The following is a 20,936-nucleotide window of genomic DNA, read 5'->3' as shown; positions in this document are numbered from 1 at the left end:
AGCAGCTGGTATTTCGCGCCGCGCTCCCCGCCCGGGGCTGCCCGCGTGGCCCCGGGGCGGCCGCTCTGCGCGTGCGCGGCGCGCGGCGGTCACGCGGCGGCAGGCAGCCAATGGGGAGGCGCCTTGCTGCGCCGTGCCCGGGGAAAGGAAGTGCCCGCCGGTGTCCGCCGGCCCCTCGCCCGCCCCCGCCGCACGGTATGTGCTGAGCTGCCCCGGCCGCCCGCGGCGCGCCCGCCCGGCGCCCGCCGCCCCCCCGAGGTGAGCGGGAAGGTGGGACGGGGGGGGCCTCCGTGGCGGGGCGGGAGGCCGGGGTCGCCATGGGAACGCCGGTGCCCCGCTGCTAGGCCGCGCCGGGGCTCCTCGGGGCAGCGGGGCCGGGCCCCGCGGGGTGTGCTGCTGCCCGCTGAGCCGGAGAGCCCCGTGGCGGCGGCCTCGGGCGGAGTGCGCCGGGCCGGCGCTGCCGGGCGGCGGGAGATTCCGTGCCGGGGTTGTTCGGAGCGCGCCGGCTGGAGCAACGCGGCTGTCTGGGCGAAACCGCGTGGTGTGGGGAGTTACACGAGAGACCCCGAACTGCAGCTGGGGGCCGTTTGCTGGCACCGCCCTGTGCCTGGCTGCAGGGGAGCCAAGAGAGGAGCCTGCTCCCTGCCTTCGGTAGAGCCGCGGGGGCCCTGCAGCTGAGCCTGCAGCTGTGCCTTCTCCTGCCGCGTCCCGGGGGGGCTCCGCCAGCAGCGCGGGGCTCTGTAGCATTAACTAGTGTCTCCGTTTCCTCTTCCTCCCGAGCAGAATCTCCCTTGGGAGGGCCGGGAGTATGTCGTGCGTTGCTAGATCTGGCTCTTTCCCTTGCACAGGAGCTGCTCTGGCTCTCCTGGCTGCTCTGTGTCTCCGGACAGCCTGGGTCACGGTTCACCAACTGCCCTGGCTGGCTCAAAGCTAACGCGTGCCATGGCAGCTGAGCTTTTCTGTGCTTTGCCCTGCAGAGGTGGTGTGTCTGTCTGAACCAGCCTGTAGAGCTGTAGCAGAGAGAAAGCAATTGCTTAACTTCGTACCTAGGCAGGACACCAGTTTCTACGAGGTGTGTCTTGAGTTTTTCGATTGCAGCTGATCAAACTGAGCCTTAAATGTGGTCCCAAAGACTTTCTGGCACGGTGCTTCCCGCCAGGCGCGGTGGCAGCTGGCTTTGTCAGAAGTGTTTCAGCTGCTAGTGCCCAGTTCCTCAGGCTGTGCAGTGATGTGTTATACCTACGCTATCTGTATGGTGAAAATAGCATCTGCATTTTGGATACTGTCGAAGCTGCGTGCTGTGCCTGTCAGTGACCAGGGCCAGTATCCCTGCCACCGGGATGGCTGTGTGCGGTCCTGAACTAAAGCATGTGTCTTAGACAGTCATTCTTGATTATAGGCATCAAATTACTATCACCTCCAGTGGTCAGCTGTTTAAATGTTTAGTTATGTTTACTAGTAGAGTTTGAACTCTCTTAGCCTGCTTTGTATCTGTTGCAGCTTATCCCGTCTTTGTTATGCTACAGCATCTCCCAATATCAGCTAGCCCGTGCTGGGTGGCCATCATGAGCTCCTCTGAACCTTGGCCGCTCATTGCAGCAATTCACTTTCGAGATCTGTATGAACGTGGCTGAGTGTCTGGCCTTTTATTGACAAATATATAGAGGCATTAAATAAATGTAACTAGCTCAGACCAAAAGCTTTCTAGATGCCTGTTTTTCCTTTTCTGTTCTGATAATTGACTGCACCTGAGCAGCAAACCAGTGTTCTCAGGGAACCTGCTGTGAGAGCATGGATGATTTTTTTTTTTTCCCCCTTCACAGTACTTAACACAAATTGGAAATGTTTGGCTTTCTCCAACTTGCATTCCTTTTTTATCTACCAACTTACACACTTTATCTACCATTTTATTAGCGTTTTGGCATTGTGAGAGCTTTTTACAGCTGTGAACAGCTTTACATTTTACTGTCCAGGTAATCTGTGCCCTATCCCAAAGGATCATCAGGCAGTTTTATTGCATATCTGTTCTTCTCTTCTTCCATCTAGTTGTTACGAATCTGCTGAATGGATTATAGCTGAACTCTGTCTTCACTGTGGATTCGTGCTAAATTTGCTTCCTTTCTTTTAATCTGCCATAGGATCTCCTTAGTTCAGTTTAGTTTCTTCAAAAGCCTTTATGGGGAACACTTCTGGTAGCTTTTTGGGAGCGCTACCACATGGTGTTTTTTCAAAAATAATTTCTCTGTACAAATAAACTCTAGCAGATTTCTCATAAGTGAAGTTCTTTTAAAAAAAGCTGCTGGCTCTCTCCCAACATGTTATAATTGGAGTGTGGACTCTTCATTTACAAGATCACGTTGAGGCAGCCTCACCCCCGTGAGAAGCAGTGATACTGGGTACTGCCTGCTACCAGGCTGAAGTAGATGGGGTTATCTTGCAGGTTAAAAAAAGTAGTTCTGTTATTTCTTGTAACCTGGTGCTTTAATTAGTCTTGATATGCCTGGTAGCAAGCAAAGAAACATACAGTAGTGTGTAAGCCTTGTTCTAATACGTTGTGTGACAACGTGTCTGAGTAATCTGCAAGTGCCTGTCCAGTGAATGCCCTCTTAAAACCTGTGGCATTCTTAGTTTTCTTTTCCAAAACCAGAGTGGTATTAGCGTGTCTTTTGGTAGCTGGGCTGGCCTCAGATGTCATGTTGTGGGAACTGCCGGTGGAATTCAGAAAATGGTCTTTTGTAGTTGGGAGCTCAAAGAGCCTTTAACATAGTATGTGTATTTATTTTTGTTAATGAAGTCTGGTACTTCTTTCATGTTTGTTGTTACTTCTTTCCCAGTAAGGATGATCTTTATTTGCATGTGGGGGTGTGTTTTTCTTTGTGGAGGGTTTTTTTTTGTGGGGAGTGTTATGAATATAGATGTTGGGCCAGTATAGTCTGATAAGTCAGTCAGTGAGTCAGTGCTGGTGTCTTCGCCTGTTGGCTGATGTGAACTGGTCCTGCCACCCAAGAACCCATCCTCTCTCTTCCTGGCTATTTTCCACCTCTGTGCCCCCCACCCCAGCCACTCCCAGTGTAATTTATGGAGTGAGCAGGAGCAGGTGTAACTGTGGGTGCAAAGGCTGACTCTTGATGACAGCGCTGTTGTAAATACCTGAGGAATTACAGGTACAAATCTGGGGACTTCCTTGTGAGTGGTTTGCAGACCTGATTCAGAAGTCCTCACGGCTTATCCTTCCTGCTCATCTCAGGCTGCTGGGCTGCAGGCAGCCTTTGGTAATGGGCAGGAATTCTCTTCGGGACTCGGTGCTGGTCGTGCTTCGTTTCTCTGTCTATAAGACACTTTCAAAGAAGCTGTTGGGCTAAGCTGGTGAGTGTAACAGCAGAGAAAGTTCTGTCTTAGATGAGCTTTGTTTGAATATGTCTTCTACAAACCTTGAAAGTTAAGTGCTATCTAAAAGTGTTATTAAGAGTAGGATCACTCCTGTCTTCCTGGTTTTTTTGTTTGTTTTTTTTTTTTTTTTTTTTAACCAGTCACAGCATGTCTGAGGGCTTCAGCGCAGGGTGTTGCAGAAAGACAGGGCTTCATGTCTCACACTGCTTCCCCCCACCCACACTTTCCTCCTCGAAAAAAGGTAGGAATAGGAGCTGCTCAGTTTTCCAACATTAGCTTTTAATTGAGTTTTTAATTTCTCCTTTTCAGCTTATTACTGTGCAGAGTACTTATAAGAGCAGGCATCTATGCCAGAATCTATTTTAAATGTTACTAGCTTAAAACAGTGGCAGTGTTTTTTTGAGTCGAACCTGGGTGTCTCATGCTGGAAACCACCAGTGAGAAAGAAAAGGAGCCATGATGAGTCAAGTTTTGTATTTGAGATCTCGGAGAGGTGCCAGTTAGGGAAGGACTGGACCTTTCAGGCTTTTTTTTTTTTTAAAGCATCTTGTTTGCAATAGCCTCTAGGAAGTTACTAGTGAGTGTCTCTTATAACAATGTAGGTGGGGAGACTGGGTTTTATCGACAGCTGTGTGTTGCTGCTCAGTAATGAGGACAGTGCCTAGGAAATGGAGGCAGGCTTGAATTCCCCTCTCCCAGCGTTTGTACTACACCAGGCTGAATGTCTGGCTGGTTGGTTTTTTCTAGTCACCACGTATATTTTCTGTGTAGCTGTTTATTCTGATTCAGAAATGGCAGTGGGCCTGCATGTATGATGAGTTGTTTGGGTTTTTTTGTTTTGTTTTTCTGGAGGAACAGCTGCCTGTTGGAAACTTGCCGTGTTCAGTATTTGCAAGGTATTAGATCTTTCCTCTAGCAAGCTTCTTGTTGTAAATGTGCCTCCGTTATGACCCTTCGGTTTTAACTCCCCACAGTGCTACTGTCACAAAGCAGATTTTCTCTTCCGCGTCTTAACAAGAAAAGATTTAACGGCAAAACCCTCTTAGAGATTCTTGTTCACCATTCCCCAGAGGAATTGCTGTATCTGGGGCAGCAGGAAGCTGTGCCTTTTGCAGTATGCTTTAGAGCCACTTTTTTTTGGGTACCCACTCCTGTGAAATCTACGGCTTCAGTAATGTATGTAGAGCTGTAGGGTAAAAGAACAGCCCAGAAAGCAACTCGCATGCAAAACGTTAACATTCCTGCTGTTGGAAGGCTCACGAGTCAAACTCCAAGCGTGCAGAGGATCAGGGATACAAGTATAAAAGGATTTCACTAACAGTAAGTGTTTTCATTTCAAGTAAATAACTGCTGCTTGCTGCACAGGTAGAGCTATGTTTTGCCTTTTCGTTTCTTAATACACTTTTGGGGTCTGTTTCAAATTTTGATCCTGATGGCAGGAGGCCAGAGTGTCATTTACTGTGATTCTGTGGTTTTGGCTTTCAGGCTTTTAGCCCTGTGATGTGCACACCTCGGTCTGGGCGTAATGGAGTACGTAGTGCAGAGCTGGGGACAAGGCAGAAATGTGTTTCTTGGAGTGATGTTTTCAGAATTTCAGAGCCGAGAAGAAATTGGCTGAGCAGTGTGGGGTGAGCCTGTGGGAGGAGGGTGGAATGCCAGGTCGGGTTTTCCCAGGTTGTATGCGACAGTGCTGCCTTCCTGGCTGTCTTGAGTCCAACGTGCTCTGGCCAGGCTCTTGTAGATATTCCACATGAGGAAGGTTTAGTATCAAATTTACTTTCTTGGAATATTTGGTGTTACGTGGGATTTTGGTTTAGCAGGGTGATAAAGCAACGTGCTGAAAACACAGCAGAAGCACAATATGCAATTGCAGCGTGCAGCTGAATCCGAACCCAAATGTGATGCCCATTACTGGTCTCTATATGCTCGGCGTCATGGTGCTCCGCACCTGCAGTCACTGGGAAGGAATATGCAGATTGAAGCTAGCTTAGGCCCTTTGCTTTCTTCAAAGTTTACTTTTATTAATTGTCCAGTTTTTATACTTTGGGCTCAGCCATGTATGTGTTCCCCCCCCATGCTGGTCTGGTTAGCTCAGGAAGACATTCTTTGTTAATTGTCTCAGTGATGACCCACTGGTGCAGCTGTCTTACCTAAACCCAAGGTTACCCTCCAGTCTCCCAGGTGTTGAGATAAATTCAGCTTTTTTTACAACACATTCTTCCCTAAGCTCACTGGGGTTTGCCTTCCTCTGCTGCAGGGGTGTGCTGGTCGGGCACACTGCCCTGGATGGATTTACTGGGGAAGAAAGTCCAGGCGCTGACAAACTCCTTTCTCCGGAGTGGTGACCCTGAGGGAAGCTCATTAGTGCTCGGGATGTGCTTTGGAGGCAAATGGGATTGGCATAGCAAGGCTGGATGTGGCAGTCTAGGAGATGGTGCATGGGGGGGTGGCTGAGGAGGGCAGCTTTCTGCACAGAAGGAAGGTGGTACCAAAGGAGTTTTAAGTAAGGAGGAGCAGGAAGTCTTGAGCCAGTGCATGTCCCTGAGTGACCTGGGGTCCATGAGGGGCTCTAAGGCTCAGTGCTTGTTACTCTGGATCAAAAGGTGTTATGGGCTATTGCGAAATGACGTAATCTAGCATCGGAGCCTGTTTCCAACCATGTTATGACATTATTTTCAGACCAAGGCACAAAATCACTCGTTTTGTCCTAGATTTCTCATTGAGAGTCTTGCTCACTCCAAACGTCTGCTTCTGCTAATCTGGGGAATTAAGTGATGGCAGTTTTTGGCAGCACTCCTGTGGGATATGAAGAATGGTACAGGAATGGAAGTGAAATGATCACCGTTCTGCTCCTGACTGTGAATGCCAAGTTCTGTCTGTTTGCATAACGTACTGGGAATGAGAAGACCCATATCTTCTGGAGTTTCTGTGTTGCTTGTCCCAAACGAACCTGCATGGGATTCCTAGGAGGAGCAGGAGCACTACATGGCGTAAACGGAGTGTGCCAAATAGCATATAGAGGTACACCTGTATGGCACACGTAGCGCGGCTGGCTGTGTTGCTGTAGGCAGTGTGTTTAACACCCCAGCTTTCCGGTTGTGCCTTTAGGTGCAGAGAAACTAGTCTGAGCCCAGGCAGGGAGATTTGCTCCTCACGGATGTTACGTGGGACTGCGGGCCTGAGCAACCTGATCTAAGCCGGATAAAACTCCGAAAGGTCCTTCCAACCTAATTTTTTTATTCTATGACCAGACTTGAAGTAGTATCTAGGAGGTATCAAGCCAAGTATTTAAATATGTTTTAAAATTTGGCTCCTATTGCTTTGATAATGTTGCCGTAAGTCCTCAAAGCACCTCTTTTGAGATTCTTAGTAATGAATTCATGATGTTTTCAAATCCAGTCAGAATTTTATTGCATTAAATGAAAATAGCTTGGGAACAGGGGCGTCTGTGTGGAATATTCCCTGTAAGACCAGTAACCTAAAAACATGGTAAGCTTAAAATGAAATGCAGCAGGGAGATCCTTGCTGCTTTGTTGGAATGAGACCTTTGGCTGGTTCAGTGTAAATCAAATCCCCAGTGCCAGATGGTGCAAGGTAGAGAGACTTATAGCTGTGAAAACTCCTGCTGGTGCTCTTGAAGAGATGCTCCCCAGACAATAGCAGGGTTTGTGTCTGAGTACCGTGTTGTGCAGTCAAGGCTAACGTGTGCCTGTCCTGCATTTTGAGTAGCTCTTAAAATTCTGTCTGGGCTTTGTTTGATCCTGTTTATTTACAAGTGAGAGAGGGTGCCAGGTATCATTACTTTTTTTTTTTTTTTTCTTGCTGAATTTTGTCTTGAGATTTGAGGACTGTCCACACAGAAGTCACAAACAAGGATCTGGTGGCAACACCGGAGCATCACCTCTGGTGAGGGGGGAACCAGGCATGAAGAAATCCAGCTCTGGCCCACTGTGCGTGCATGCAAATCTGCCAGAGAGTATCTGCTAGTCTGTGTTTGTGCCGAGCAGATGGTCTGCTTATGTAAAGTAAAATACAGCTACTGTGTGTATGTCCATCGCTGAAGTGCGGGGTGGAAACATGCAGCCGTAGGCCTCAGAGCTGACCACGGGAGGAAGGGCCAGCTCGCATACTGTCTTGTTCAGCACCGCTGCAGCTCCTCAGACCTGGCCCGTGCATGGTATGTACTTGGTAGTTGTCTGGAGGAACTTAATCTTTTCCTTCTGTGGAACAGCAGCAGATAATCCCTAATAATCTAGTAGGAGTGTACTTGAAGAAAATGCTTTGAATTCCGGAAGGTGAAAATCTTCAGCCCAAGTAAATAAAGGTCTGCACCATCTAATGACGGAGGTGCCTGCAATACTGGGGTGATCGGCTGTGTGTCAGTGCTTCCTGAATCATAGGATCACTTCATAAAAATCCACTTGCCGGCCGGCGCTTGTTTTTCTTTATTCTTTTCTGCAGGTTTGCTTCTTTCTGTTCAGGATTAATTGATTTCAATTAGCATTTAAACTGGAAAGTAAAAGATTCTGATGAACTTCAGTCTAGCTTTGTTTCTGCCAGTGAAGAAGATTCTTTCACACTGGTTTTTTTGTGTGAACACTGCATTTGAAGCAAATATACCCCTAACTGGAAGTAATATTTGGGTACAGTTCTAGTTAGTATTTGTTTAGCTTTAGTCTTAATTACCTTGCTTTTATTATGCCAGTAAATTCAGTGATATTTATTGGTAGATACTAAAATTTTTGTTTGGGATCTTCATGAGCTTATGTGGATGGAAGTTGAGGTCCAAATAAAGATTCATAAAACCAGCATCTTGTGATGGTTCATTGCTGACATCCAACTCATTTTTGCAGGATGCATGAGGCAGAAACAGTGTTAAAACACGTCTAATAGTGCTCAACAAGGGAAATCTTAACTTGCTGAACCACTTGACCAGGCTTTGTAGATATGGAAGTACTCAAGGGAATTTTTCAAACACATCTAAGCAGCTGCCTGGCAAATTCTGCTAAGCATCGGGCTTTATTGTACATTTGAACACCCTGTTGGGGTAAGAGTGCTGATTCTGTGTGGCTGCCTCAGTTTTTCTAGAAATATGGTATTATGTAGATTTAAAAAAAAATAAAATACAAAAGTTGTAAGAGGAAAAGGCTTCCTGCTCTGAGAAAAGCCCAAGTTGAGGTTTCTTGGCTGTGAAGGATCTCATCCAAGTAAAGAAACTGTCCATGCACCTGGCGGCTCACCTGAACTCAAACCAAGCCCTGCTCCTGCATGGTATTACCTGGAAATACTGGTGGTAGAAATGTGTCGGTACCTGTACTTGGCTTATTGTGCTGTGGGAACACATCGCTTGGGCTGATGCTGGAAGATAAAGCCTCCTCCGCCCTTTAGACAGAACTGGCAAATACCGGGTTTAGCCCATTAAAGCTAGAGCTTATTAATGCCAAAGACTTATGACATTATATTTAAATAGTATGTTTAGGCGTTATGATGTGCTTTAATTTAAAATCCTATGTTAACTTGGCTTATTTAGTAACATACTGTTTATTTTCATTCCATTACTGCTAGATATTTGTAATGAGAACTTGACAGGTTCCTCTGCAGCTACCCAGTACACCTAAAGCCAAAACATTTTGCTAGACTTGTTCCAATAGAGCAAAGGAGAAGACTAGTGGAAATGCTCGAAACCTTTATACTTCCCTGTAATTTTTTTGAAATTAATTAGTTGTGTGTTAATATCTGCAGTTTTTAGGTAGGAAAGGGATTTAAATGCTCAGTTTCTAATTCTACTCACTGCTAACTTTGGTTTTTGGGAAAGGAGTGTCCTCGGAGATTTTTCAAATGTTTAACTGTGTGATCATACAGCATATGACGTTGGCTCATTTTATAATCCTCATAAGCGAGTGTTTCCCATTTTGACAAAAGGGTGAGGTCACTGTGCCCCAGTGGGTAGAGAGGCAGTGGATGACGTTAACCCTACCGCTCCCCGGGCTGCGGCCATTGCACAAACAAAAGGCTGCCACCTGAGAAAAAGATATTAAAAGAAGCAAGATAACTTCACATTTTCAGAAATGGCCTGTGGACCTCCTTCAAATTAACTGCATGTGGCTGGAGCCTGTTTTGCTTCACAGCCACCACCACTTGGGCTCAAAGGTCAGAACTTGGTGCTGTTGCTGTTGCAGCAGTGAGTGGAGCTATGATACCTCTAAACCCCTAAAGGCACTTTTAACTTCCGTTGAGTCCTAAGGATGTATTTTACACTGATAGTTGGTGTTTTTTAATTATTTCTTTATGCTTTCAAACATATCTTTTGTCCTCGAAACCCAAGTTGACTCTAAAAGCCTTGGTCTCATCACTGTGCTAGTTGAAGCTTTTGTCCAGGACTCTGGCTCTGCTAATTACAGCATGGCACAGGCTGTGCGGGGGGCAGGAGCTGGGTGTTCGCCCAGGTGTCTGTGGAGAGCCAGAGCCTGTCACCTGGGTATGGACAGAATTGACTTGCTTGGGATTTCTCTTCTCATGGTCATAGCAGCTGCTTACTGCAGCTCCTCCAGCAACAGCTGGCCAGGGAGGAGGCTGCTCTCCTAAAACCTTGTGGCAGGACACAGTGCCCGGTGGGTGTCCTAAATGTTATTTAAATGTGCAAGAGCATCCGGGTTGGGTCACATAATGTGGAGCGAGTCCCTGCAAACACAACCAGTGCTGGGAAACGTCTGAATTTGAGGGGAAGGGAATTATCCTGTTCAACAAAACAGTCATGGATTACTTTTTTTCAAGGCTGGCTTCAGCTACAGGATAATACATAATGCTTGCCTAGCTCTTTGAGAATATAGTGTTAAATAAACATGAACTAATCCTCACAAGAATGCATTCTGTGCTGGCTCTGCCTCTCCTGCAGCAGCTGCTGGCGAAGTCTGCTCCTAGGCCCCTGCCTTTTATATTTATTAGCAAAAATATGGCTCTATTGTGGTTGTTTCATTTCTCTCTGATTTATTAATGCTGAGAGTATTGACTGAGAAGGGGTGTTGCCTTACAGGAGCATCGAAACTTCTCAAGAAAAATAAAATGTTTGCGAAAGAGCACTGCTGTTGTAAACCTGAGTGCCGCTTAATGCCCACTAACGGAGTGATGTATCGGGGACTGGAGCTTCACCATGGCCAAAGAAGCTCCAGCCATGTATGTCCACGGGCTCCTCACTCCTTTTTTTTATTTTTAATTCCGCTCCTGAAGCCTATCTTCTGCTACCCCAGCTTTTGCCAAGCAGTTCTGTCCTACGGGCAATTTTGCCCTCACTTTGTGACCTTGTGGCGGGTCACTGCTCTGAAATGGCTCAGCAGAGGGTGCGGCGAGGGTGGGACTGGGGTCCGCACCACTGTGCGTATCGGCTACCCCAGCCAGCAGCAGTGGGGATGGGGTCAGCCCCAGCAAGTGAGCGTGTGCCCGTCCTTAGGGCCCTGTGGGGTAAGGCTGAGGCGTGTTAAAAGGTCCCCAGGGGCTGGTGGTGGAGAGTGTGCTCGCTGCTGCAGCAGGGTACGGAGTCGAAGGCTAGCCTCGGAGGGCTTGAGCCAATTCTAGGGGTGTAAAATTGGTTTTAAAAGCAGCAAGGAGTACTGGTTTTGTGGGTTGTCTAGGTGCTGAAGTTGTTTTGAAGCTGGCATCTGGACTGATTGTGAAAACTGTAGGCTGCTGGGTAAAATGTGCGGTCACTGTCCTAGAACGGGCTGTGGAATAGCTACGATTCTTTTTAAGGGCTTCTTTGGAGTACAAGTGATTCGTATCAATATACTGATCCCTTCAGATGCCCTTCTCGGGGAAATACATAGGACCAATCACTTGGGAAGAAGGCTGTCTCTGGGAAGGGTCCCTTGCTTGGAGAACCCCACCCCATTTCATCTTTTTCACAAGCTGTAGGAGAACATTCTTGGGCCTCTGCTCTATTAAAAGCATTTTGCCGTTCTTTCTGCCTGCATGGGAGAAGGGCTGGCAAAGGTTTCGCTAGAGAGTAGTGGACCTTAATTATATCCTTTCTCCTGTTAATACATCAGGTGTTTGATGTTTCCAGGTTGCACATAAACCAGTGGCAGGGTCCCTCCCTCCTCCTGGGAGCTCTGGGCTGATGCGGTGTAGGGGCATTATGGTTCCGTCTGGGAGGACGGAGGGGTGGGAGCTCACGCTGCTCTAGCTAGTGCGAAGGAGTCGTGCCACATGTGGTGTAGGGAGAGTGCCAGATCTGGGGGTGAACACTGTTCTCATTAGCAGCACTAATTACCTTTCAGCACTGATGTTGGGTTCCAAGGATCCCAACATCTGGGGACTCTCTGCTCTCTGAATGTCACCACGTTGTGCTAACTGGGAGTTGTGCTCTTCCAGTTCAGCCAGGGGAACTGCAGGAAAAAGCTGGCTTATGTACCTTCAAATAGAAATTTGGGGATGGAATGTGGATATTATGGCTTAAACTTTTTTTTTTTCCAAGAATACAGTGGACGGGGGTGTTTCCAAATTTTTAGGAGAACGATCACGCCCAGTTGTGTGCTGTCAAAACATGTCAAACTGGGATTGCTACTCTGCCTACTCCTTTTGTACGTCTTCGCCAGTTACAAGTGTATTACAGAGATTATGTGATTTTTGCACTGAAACTGCTGAAATGGCATATCCAGTCCAGTGCAGAGTGCGTTTCCATCTGTTCCTTCTCGAGCCTCTGAGCTTCCAAGCAAGAGTGCTGGAGAGCTGAGCATCCCTTTCAACAGGAGGGCATACAAAAGCACTGCTGCGTGCAGTGTTTTCCTTACAACTTGGCATTTTGAAACCAAGATTTGAAACTTAAAATTGTGGGAAAAAAAGTAGAAACAAAAAGAAATTACTCTTTTAAATTAAGGGTGGTGGGGTTTGGTGTGTTTTTTGTTTCCATCCTGGTCTGGTTCTTTGACCTCGGACTAGGAGGGCTGGAGTGAGAGAGGCAAAGCTGGGGATGGAGAGCTGCAGGTGGTCGGTGAAAGGGAACGGATTCCTGCAGCTGCCCTGGCTCTGCCTGCCTTGTTCGCTCCCTGCGTGCAGCGGCTCGCCTGGGGCTTTGTCCAGCCGGCAGCCTGTTCTCAAGGTCTGTTCTTCATTCATGTGTCTGTGCTACAAATGCTTTTACAACCACTTTAGTTATTGCTTGCTGCTTGCCCTCTTGTACCTTCTCAAAATAGGCTGAAGACTTTGGAGTAGGTGTCCTGTACGTGGTTAGCAGGACTGGGGTAGCGCTATGGTGAAAGAAAAGGGTGTCCTGGGATTTCTGTATCTGAATGCTCTCTGCTGGGCTGAAAAGCCAGCCCTCGTGGAATTGTAGCATGTAGGAATGAGGGGAAATAAAACTAGATCTCATTTCACCAGTGTAAGTTAAACAAAATGAACACTTTAAAGAATTTGAGTCCTCTGCATACATACTCACTGGAGATGACGGGATTGTGTCAGAGGACTTTATGACTGTTCTTCTAGCAGCGCTTCCTTTTTAAGCTGTTTGTTCAGTTTTTGTCTTAGCGAAATGTTGGTCCTGCACAGACATTTGAAGAGCTCCATGCATCATAAGGTACACTTGGCACATTGCTGTCTTATTTAATGCAGTATGCGGAGCACCTGGTTGGTGCCACATGCTACTTTACACGGAACATCACCGGGCTGCGCTCGCGGGGAGCGGGGCCAGTACAGATGCAGGGCTGGGGAGCGGTGTCAGGTGAGAAGTGAGCTGTGCTTATCCTGTGGGCAACAGGGCTTCCATTTGCTTCTCAGATTAATGCGGCCGTGTTTTGCTTTGTCTATCTTAAAGTCATTCTGCCAGGAAAAACAGCTTTATGGGTACTGGGGACCTTCTGCTGCCTTTGCGCAGATGCCTGGCTGCAGCTGAGGGTCAGAATCTGCTTCGTTGGTTTTAATGTGATTTTCTTTTCTTGTAGGCGTGAATGACAGAGGAGGTGCCCCCGACTGCACTTACGGATGTAAACCTGCGTCTTCTCTGCCACGATGACATAGACACAGTGAAACAGCTCTGTGGCGACTGGTTCCCAATAGAGTACGTTACAGGCTTGGGGTGTGAGGTGGGGGAGGATGTAGAAACAAATGGTGCGGACCTGCATCGATCCAGTTCAGAGCTGACACCAAAGGCCCTGCAGGCGCCTGGACTGTTGCTAAGATGGCAGCAGGTTCTGAATCTTTTATGTGCTGTGGTGGAGTTCCTGTTAACGGCCCTTTGCTGCCTGTCCTGCAGGGTCCTAAAGTCATCAGAAAGTTCTGTATGCGGATTTAGGCAGAAAAATGGGCTTTGTGATGAAGGGAGTGGATCAAGCTTCTTGGGAAAGACTGCGTATGAGATGGGGAAAGGAGCACACCTCCAGGAAAAAAGACAGCATCCCTGTGCTTGCGAAGGAAAGTTGTGTTCTGGAGTGTGTGCCGAGGCAGCACCTTCAGAGCTGAACCAAACTGACATGGAGCAACTGTTCCCAAGGGACTGTCTTTCTGAATGTCCCAGGGGGAGACTGAACAGTGCTCGGGGTCACTGTTGCTTGCAAAGATCGGGCTTAAAGCTGATCTCAGTCTGTCCCAAGTCAGTTCTCCAGGCCCCCGTTTGGTAAATGCTTTTGCCTGCACAAGCATGGGAACGAGGAGCTTTTCTGGGGGACAGCGATAGCTTTGTGGCTTAAAGCATCCAGGGAAAATACGGCTGTAGACTTCAAGGGGTTTTTTTCTTTAGCTTTGTGGAAGTTCATGGAGGATTTTAGCAGATTATAATTAAGATTGCATAAAATGTAACAAACCAGCAAAAGCATTCATAGTATTTTGAACTTGTAGATTTCTTTTAAACACAAGGTGTGCTGAGCTCTCACTTTGAAATAAATCAGTGTACGCTAGTTTCCCTTTAGTAGCTGCAGGAGGAGGAGAGCTGGAGGCTGATGATGTGATTTTTTTTGTACCAGTATGCAGTGTTTTTTTCACATGTGTATCAAATTAATGAGATCCTTATGCTTTTAGATGAGGGCAGATGGATCTTGCATTTAAAAATAACTTGCTAAAGATGGAAGTGAAAGCTCTGGGCAATGAACATAAAATGAAAATGTGGTTGTCTTAGCAAGGCAGGAGGCCATTACATGAACAGCCTGCATTGCTGCTTAGATGCAGTTGAAAGAAACCATGCTACCAAATGGGGTACAGCAGCTGTTTGATGTTCACTGGTACCATGCAACTGTTAAGACAGAAAAAGTGAATAACTTCTTAACCGAGATTTCATGGAATAAGCTAAATTAATAGTATAGAAAGAGCTCTGCGTTGACATATGGCTGAGCTACTTGGCTGTATGTCCTTGCAGAAGACAGCCCTTTCGGCAGGACGGCTTCCCTCCCTTAGTCTTGTGTAAAATACATCAGCCTGTAGTTCCAGTGACTGGCATTTAAAGGTGCTGCTCAACTGGAAATAGGCAGCAACATCTCAGCATAGCGTTGGCTGAGGTGCTGCCTGTTCCCATGGGTTTGCACCCCCAAACATTCCTGGTTTTTCTTCCTTCCTAGGTACCCTGACTCATGGTACCGAGATATCACTTCCAACAAGAAGTTCTTTTCCCTGGCAGCCACATATAGAGGCTCCATCGTGGGAATGATAGTGGCAGAGATCAAGAGCAGAACAAAGGTGCATAAAGAGGTACGCTACTAAACTGCGCTTCATTGTGAGATAGTCCACCTCTTGCCATGGTTAACTGGGATGGAACATGTCTGGGTTGGTTTTTTTTTCCCCCTCCTCTATCAAGACACTTACAGGAGTGATCCTGAGTTAACCTGAGAAACCAAGAGCATGCTGATTTCCAGCTAAGGGAGCATGCCTGGTGGGATGTGTCTGAACACCTGGGCTGCAGAGCAGCCTGGTACCACAGAGTCTGCCCCGGCTGTGAGCATGATGGGAAGCTTACTGCCGTGTGCTGTTCCCTCTTGTGAGAGATCAGGTCACGCTAACGGCAGCAAGCCGTTTAACTGTTGCCTGGCTGTTTTCAGTCTGCCTGGTCATTCTGGTGACTGAGGCATGTGCAGCTGTGGGAGAACAAACCTCTTCCTTTCTTACGTAAGGGTTGGACTTCCTTAGCTGTACTGGGTGAGTCACTCCTGTGACGTACTGCAGAAAGTCCTGCATTTACACAGTCACTGTCCTGAACACGAAGCAGAGGTAACCAGTCTACACAAAGCTCAGGCTTCAGGGATAACAGACCTCGGAGGCCAGGAGAGACCACGCAGAACAGCAGAGAGGTGAAGAAGAGACGGTCACTGAAGACAGTATAGGAAAAGACTGCTGGGTTAGTGTAGGGGAAACAGTATGGGAAAGTGGGTTTAAAAAAAAACCTGCAATGCAGATGGGTATAACTTCTACAGGGCAATCAGTGTTATGATTAAACAATAATCTTAACATATAGGAACCCAGAGCATTGACTGGTCTCTTCGCTTTAGCTATCTGGCTTCACCTCAAAGCTAGTCCAAGTCAGAAACTGCATCTTCAGCAACTCTAACAAAAGGCTCTTGTTCTGGCCAAGCTGAAAGCCAGGGGCTCCTTCAGACGCTGCTCCAGGCAGTTGGGCTTGTAGAACATGCTCCTTGTCCTCTTCAGCAGTACAGAGGTCTCCAGCTGACATGGAGCTCAGGTGGAGCATGCAGGCAATAAGGACTGTTGCTGGATTAATTTAGACATTGATGAGTAACTCCGGAATTGGCACTTTGAATCCTTTCTGGTAAAGAATGCAGTATATTCTGTCCCTAAGTCCGCCAATAATGTATATAGTAAGGAAACGCTATGATTTGTGTTCTGTGTCTGGGAAGATGATATTAAAGTAGAAATAAGCCCTAAAAGACCATACCTGGATTTTTTTTTAACTACCCACATCCTTTGCAGAAGCTTCAGCTAAGGCTGTTCAGTGAAGAAAAGTTTTCTGCTGTAGCCTTGTTTTCAGATGTTCCAGTACAGGATTCTGGCTTTCTCCTGTGACCCCCACGTATCCTCCTAAATAACTTGTCATATCTCTACTCAGGATGGAGACATCCTAGCTTCCAATTTTCCTGTGGACACTCAAGTTGCTTACATCCTAAGTCTTGGAGTGGTGAAGGAGTTCAGAAAACATGGAATAGGTAAGGTGCTGCTGAGTGACAACTCTGTTGCTGTTGTTTGCCATGCATGGCTAGCGGGCATGACTGAAGGAGCTCCACCATTTCACCTTTTGAGATAAGCTTGTTGGTGATTTGTATGAGCAATTGGGAAGGCGATGCACTTGCATCCCCTTCTTGGTGTTAGTGCAGGTGCACTGACCTATCTTTATTGGTGTAGGCACAACTCAATGTGCAGGTATTTCCAAAGAGCACGAGGCTTTGCCCATCTTGTTCCCAGGAGACAGCTGAGCACACAAAAAACTTGCACTCCTGCTGCTGAGACTGACTGAAAGTGCTAGGACTTCACTCTGGAGCAGGGTTTGAAACAGTTTTATTTCATGGGCATCAGAAGCCTGGTCCCTGAGGCAGAAAATACAGCTGCTTTTAACCTTTCGACTTCAACAGATAGAACAAACGTTTAGAAAAAGACAAAGGGAACTGGAAAAAGTGTGTAACTTGGACCTGATTAAATCTGTCAAATGCGTGCAAAAGTCAGCACGAATGCCTGCTGCAACATGCAGCAATTCTGCAGCCATTTGAAAATTCTGCAGTCAGAAGGGTTTACCTCTGTTTAGAGCAGGATGTGTTTTGTCATCAAGTGCCCTTGTGGTGTAATTTCAAGAATGATCTGTATCTTTGGTCTGCAAAAGGAAACAGGCCAGGTTTGGCAGCGTGACCCAGTGTTGCCCACCTGGAGTCTCTTCACTGGAGATACATACAAAAAAAAAAAAAATATATATATATATAGCTCATCTTCCAGTCCTCCCTTCTCTGTCAGTCATGTTTAGAAAGGTACAGGCTGGTGGGATACATAAATGACCAGAAGAGTCGTCAGTGAGAGCCCTGTATTTAAAGCTTGCATTGAAATGCTACTGGAGATAGGTATTTCTATACAGAGAAGAAAATACTAGCACAGAATAATGGTCACAGGAGGTTGTAAAGGGGTCTTCTGTTCTGTGAAATTGTGGTGGTGGTGAGTATCCTTTCAGTTTCCAAATCCTAATGATCTTTTTAACAGCTCCATCTTGCTGGAATTTTCTCCTTTCAGTATCAATATTTCCTGTATCCATTACATCTGTACAGCATGTTGCTGTGCACTCTCAAAAACTTTGGACTCGTACCTGTAGCAGAACAACCTAGAGAAGCTGCTGCATGCTGCTGCTTTTTCAGAGACCTTTCTCTTGAGAGTTTTTCTACTTGTGTTTGAAGCTGAAGTCTTTCATGCAGGAGGCTTTTCACCCCAGGTATACTTCTAAGCGCTAAAGCCCTGATTTTTCTCTGGCAGACATTAAAAGGCTTTGGTTTTCAGTTCTCTGTTATTCTTAAACCAGAGGGCACTAGGATTTCTGTGAGATAGAAGAGTGGAACATCTCGTAACAAAATTAAACCACTCTCCTGTTGATGTCTCTCGTTGTCTTTTTGTTCTTGGCTGATATAAATTCTCACCCAGTATCAAGTGACAATGAAGTCAGTGCTGTTGACTTCTGCTCTGAAATCCTGTGGGTCCTGCTGAAAGTCTTACCTGCCCTGGGGATTGTGAAATAGCAGCACGGATCTCATCTGTGTGTTTGTGTTAGCCAAGCTACTTCTTTAGCCTGTTGGTACCACACCTGGTGGAAGAAGTTGTCCTGCAGGTTCTGCTGGGTTCTACTCTGCCAGGTAGAGTTGGTTTGGATGAACCCCCAGCCTTTGTCTTTCGGGGCTGGAGTATCCTCTGTGCCCTTCTCTGGTTTCTCCTGCTGACTAGTAGCTGCAGCAAATCCAGGTTGAATAAGGCTATACCTCAGCTGTCCTCCTTAGAAGGAATCTTAAAATCCTACCAGTCTTCAGAGCTTAATTTCAGTTCAGCAGACACAATACAATAGTCTGCTTGTGAAGTCCTGTTTTGACACTCTGCTTGTTCTAAATGGCTGTAAAATAAAGAAATGTGGTGGAACTGATGCCACTGAAAATGACTCGCTGACCTTCCCAAACATTAGAGCTGCTTGGCTGGGTGGGTTTGGGCATTACTGTCAGATTCCCGTTGTCTGGCTCATCTTTATGGTTATTGAATCAGAAGTTTGTATCTTTATAAAATCTGCTTTGTGAAGAATAGAATCTGCTTTTGCTCATAGGTGAGATGAGATTTGTATTAAACCCCTGTACAGTGGTCCTGTTAAATTCATCAAGAGGGTCAGTGAGAACTGGGTGGGATCTGGGGTCTTCAAGCGTGTGCAGCACTTGCTGCTTAGACACTGGGTGCAGGAGATCTCGGCTGGGCCCTATGAACCCTGAGATGGCAGCTGCACTGCGTGATCCTGCTGCTTTTTCCTTCAACAGGTTCGCTCTTGCTTGAAAGTTTAAAAGACCACATATCAACGACTGCCCAGGATCACTGCAAAGCCATCTACCTGCACGTCCTCACCACTAACAACACAGCAATAAACTTCTATGAAAACAGAGACTTTAAACAGCACCACTATCTTCCCTATTATTATTCCATCAGAGGGGTCCTCAAAGATGGCTTTACCTATGTCCTGTACATCAATGGCGGGCATCCACCCTGGACAATCTTATATCCTTTACTTTCAGTCTGATTAGCCAGCAGAGCACGCCCAGCAGGCATCACACAGTGTTTTGGGTTAACAGTAGCAATCCAGCAAAGTGTAAACTGGCGAGGTGTGGGGATGGATGCCTGCCTGGATGAGAGTTTAACCTGAAGCTGGAAGAAAGGTGATGTTAGAGGGGTTTGACGGTGACCTGTTCGTCCCCTGACTCCGCTGGGAACAGTTCAGGGAGGCAGTGTCAGACAGTACATTGAATTTTAAGTTGGAGCAAGCTTGATGCCAGTGATAGCAAATGCTGGTGTTAAGCCAAAGTGCTAGGCGTGCTTTGGCTTGTGGGGTGCAGGATTTGGCCAGGACCATGGCAGAAGAGCCCTTGGGCTTCCTGTGACCTAGGATCCCCTGTGACCCTGGCCTGGCCTGGATCTCAGCAGGCTGCTCTCAGCCTGACTTTAGAGTTTTTTTCAGGTCACTGGATCATGGAGAAGAAACTTGATCTTTCCTGGGGGGTAGCTCAGTCAGTCCAAACCTCTCCAGGCAGGTGGATGGATTGCCATGCCCACAGGAACTTGCTGTGGAGTGCAAAGGGAACTGGCAGCTTAGAGGAGGTATTTCCCACACTCGCTGGAGCCAGCATTCCCAAACTGCCATCTTTTACAGTGCAAAGCAGACCTGCTTTTGATAGAAAAGAGCAGGCAATTAATACAAGGAGCAGGTCTGCCTAACGGAGCAGAGCAGCTTTCACTGTGTCATAGGGTCTCTAGGGAGTATTTTAAGTTATTTCTTAAGTTACGGTGTAAATGTTGCTGTCCTTAACTGATGGCTACTGACTACCTACAGCACATTGGATCAACGCTAGCCAGCCTGAGCCCGTGTTCAATTCCCCAGAGGATATATCGACAAGCCCAGAGCCTTCTCTGCAGCCTTCTGCCCTGGTCTGGCATTTCCGCCAAGAGCGGCATTGAATATAGCCGGACGATGTGACTGGATCAGAAGATGTACAAAAAGCAAAGGTTGGTACCCGGGAGAAAGCTCCCTTCTCTGCCCGAGGCTGCCAGCGACGCCCCAGGGCCGCTTTCCTGGGGCAGCTGAGAGCATCCTCGAGCAAGGGCTGCCGAAGCTGCCGCTCTGCTGCTGGGTGAGCTGCCGTGCAGGGTGTCTGGGACATCGCTGTGCACCAGTCTGCAGCTGGCGGCCAAACTCCTACTGGTTTCATTTGAAGGGAATTTGAACTCTGATGCAGTTTAATTGAGGCCAGAGCCTGACAGCAGATGGAACCTGTCCCTGCTGTCTCTCTCCTTTTCCCAGCTGTTGGACCAGCTTGCAAGGCCCAGAGTGACTGAGTCCTCGCTCTTTCCCCAGCTCGGTCACCGGTAGCCTGTTTGCCACCAGGTGCATTGCACATCTCTGAAAACAAGGTCTTCAGGACGGTGGCTCCCCAGTACGCTTGAAGGGACCTGTAACACCTGGCTTCCCTAAGCCAGCCACCCTCTTTTCTTTCCATAGGATTGTTCTTCCTTTCATCTCCTGAACCATCCGGCTCTGCACTGATTCCAGGGATGACGGCTCTTGGTCAGTGACCCAGCCCCTGGACGGGACTCCTTGTTCCACAGGTCGCCCGAGATTTGGCAGACTTCCCACTTGTCGGGCTGCAGCCCTGACTTACCCCCGTGGCCTGGAGCCTGAGCGCTGCCCAGGCAGGCCTGGCTCGTGCGAGGTGTCTGGGCTGTGCCGTAGCTGAGGGCCCTTTGCATCACCGGTCTGTGTGCATGTTGCACTGTCCCCGCCACTTCCCTTGCCTCTGGTTTGCTCCCATTTCTATACGTGGTGTAGAGGGGCTCGGCTGCCGCTT

The 20,936-nt window shown here is 47.5% G+C and overlaps 1 protein-coding gene across 2 annotated transcripts; it reads left to right on the top strand.

Annotated features, from left to right (window-relative positions):
• Window positions 1-118: 118 nt before the first annotated feature.
• Window positions 119-20,088, top strand: NAA60 (N-alpha-acetyltransferase 60, NatF catalytic subunit). 2 transcript variants are annotated; one of them, XM_055708507.1, is made up of 5 exons: window positions 119-258; window positions 13,323-13,438; window positions 14,928-15,057; window positions 16,427-16,523; window positions 18,861-20,088. In XM_055708507.1, the coding sequence occupies exons 2-5, from the start codon at window positions 13,329-13,331 to the stop codon at window positions 19,115-19,117; spliced, it is 594 nt and encodes a 197-aa protein (XP_055564482.1). In that variant the 5' UTR covers window positions 119-258; window positions 13,323-13,328; the 3' UTR covers window positions 19,118-20,088. The 2 variants fall into 2 exon arrangements, with proteins under 2 accessions (XP_055564482.1, XP_055564483.1); XM_055708508.1 differs by lacking the exon at window positions 119-258 and adding an exon at window positions 4,457-4,710.
• Window positions 20,089-20,936: the final 848 nt, after the last annotated feature.

This window comes from Falco cherrug, chromosome 4 (assembly GCF_023634085.1).
Source record: "Falco cherrug isolate bFalChe1 chromosome 4, bFalChe1.pri, whole genome shotgun sequence".
Lineage (NCBI taxonomy): Eukaryota > Metazoa > Chordata > Aves > Falconiformes > Falconidae > Falco > Falco cherrug.
This window is presented reverse-complemented; position numbering and strand designations above follow the sequence as displayed.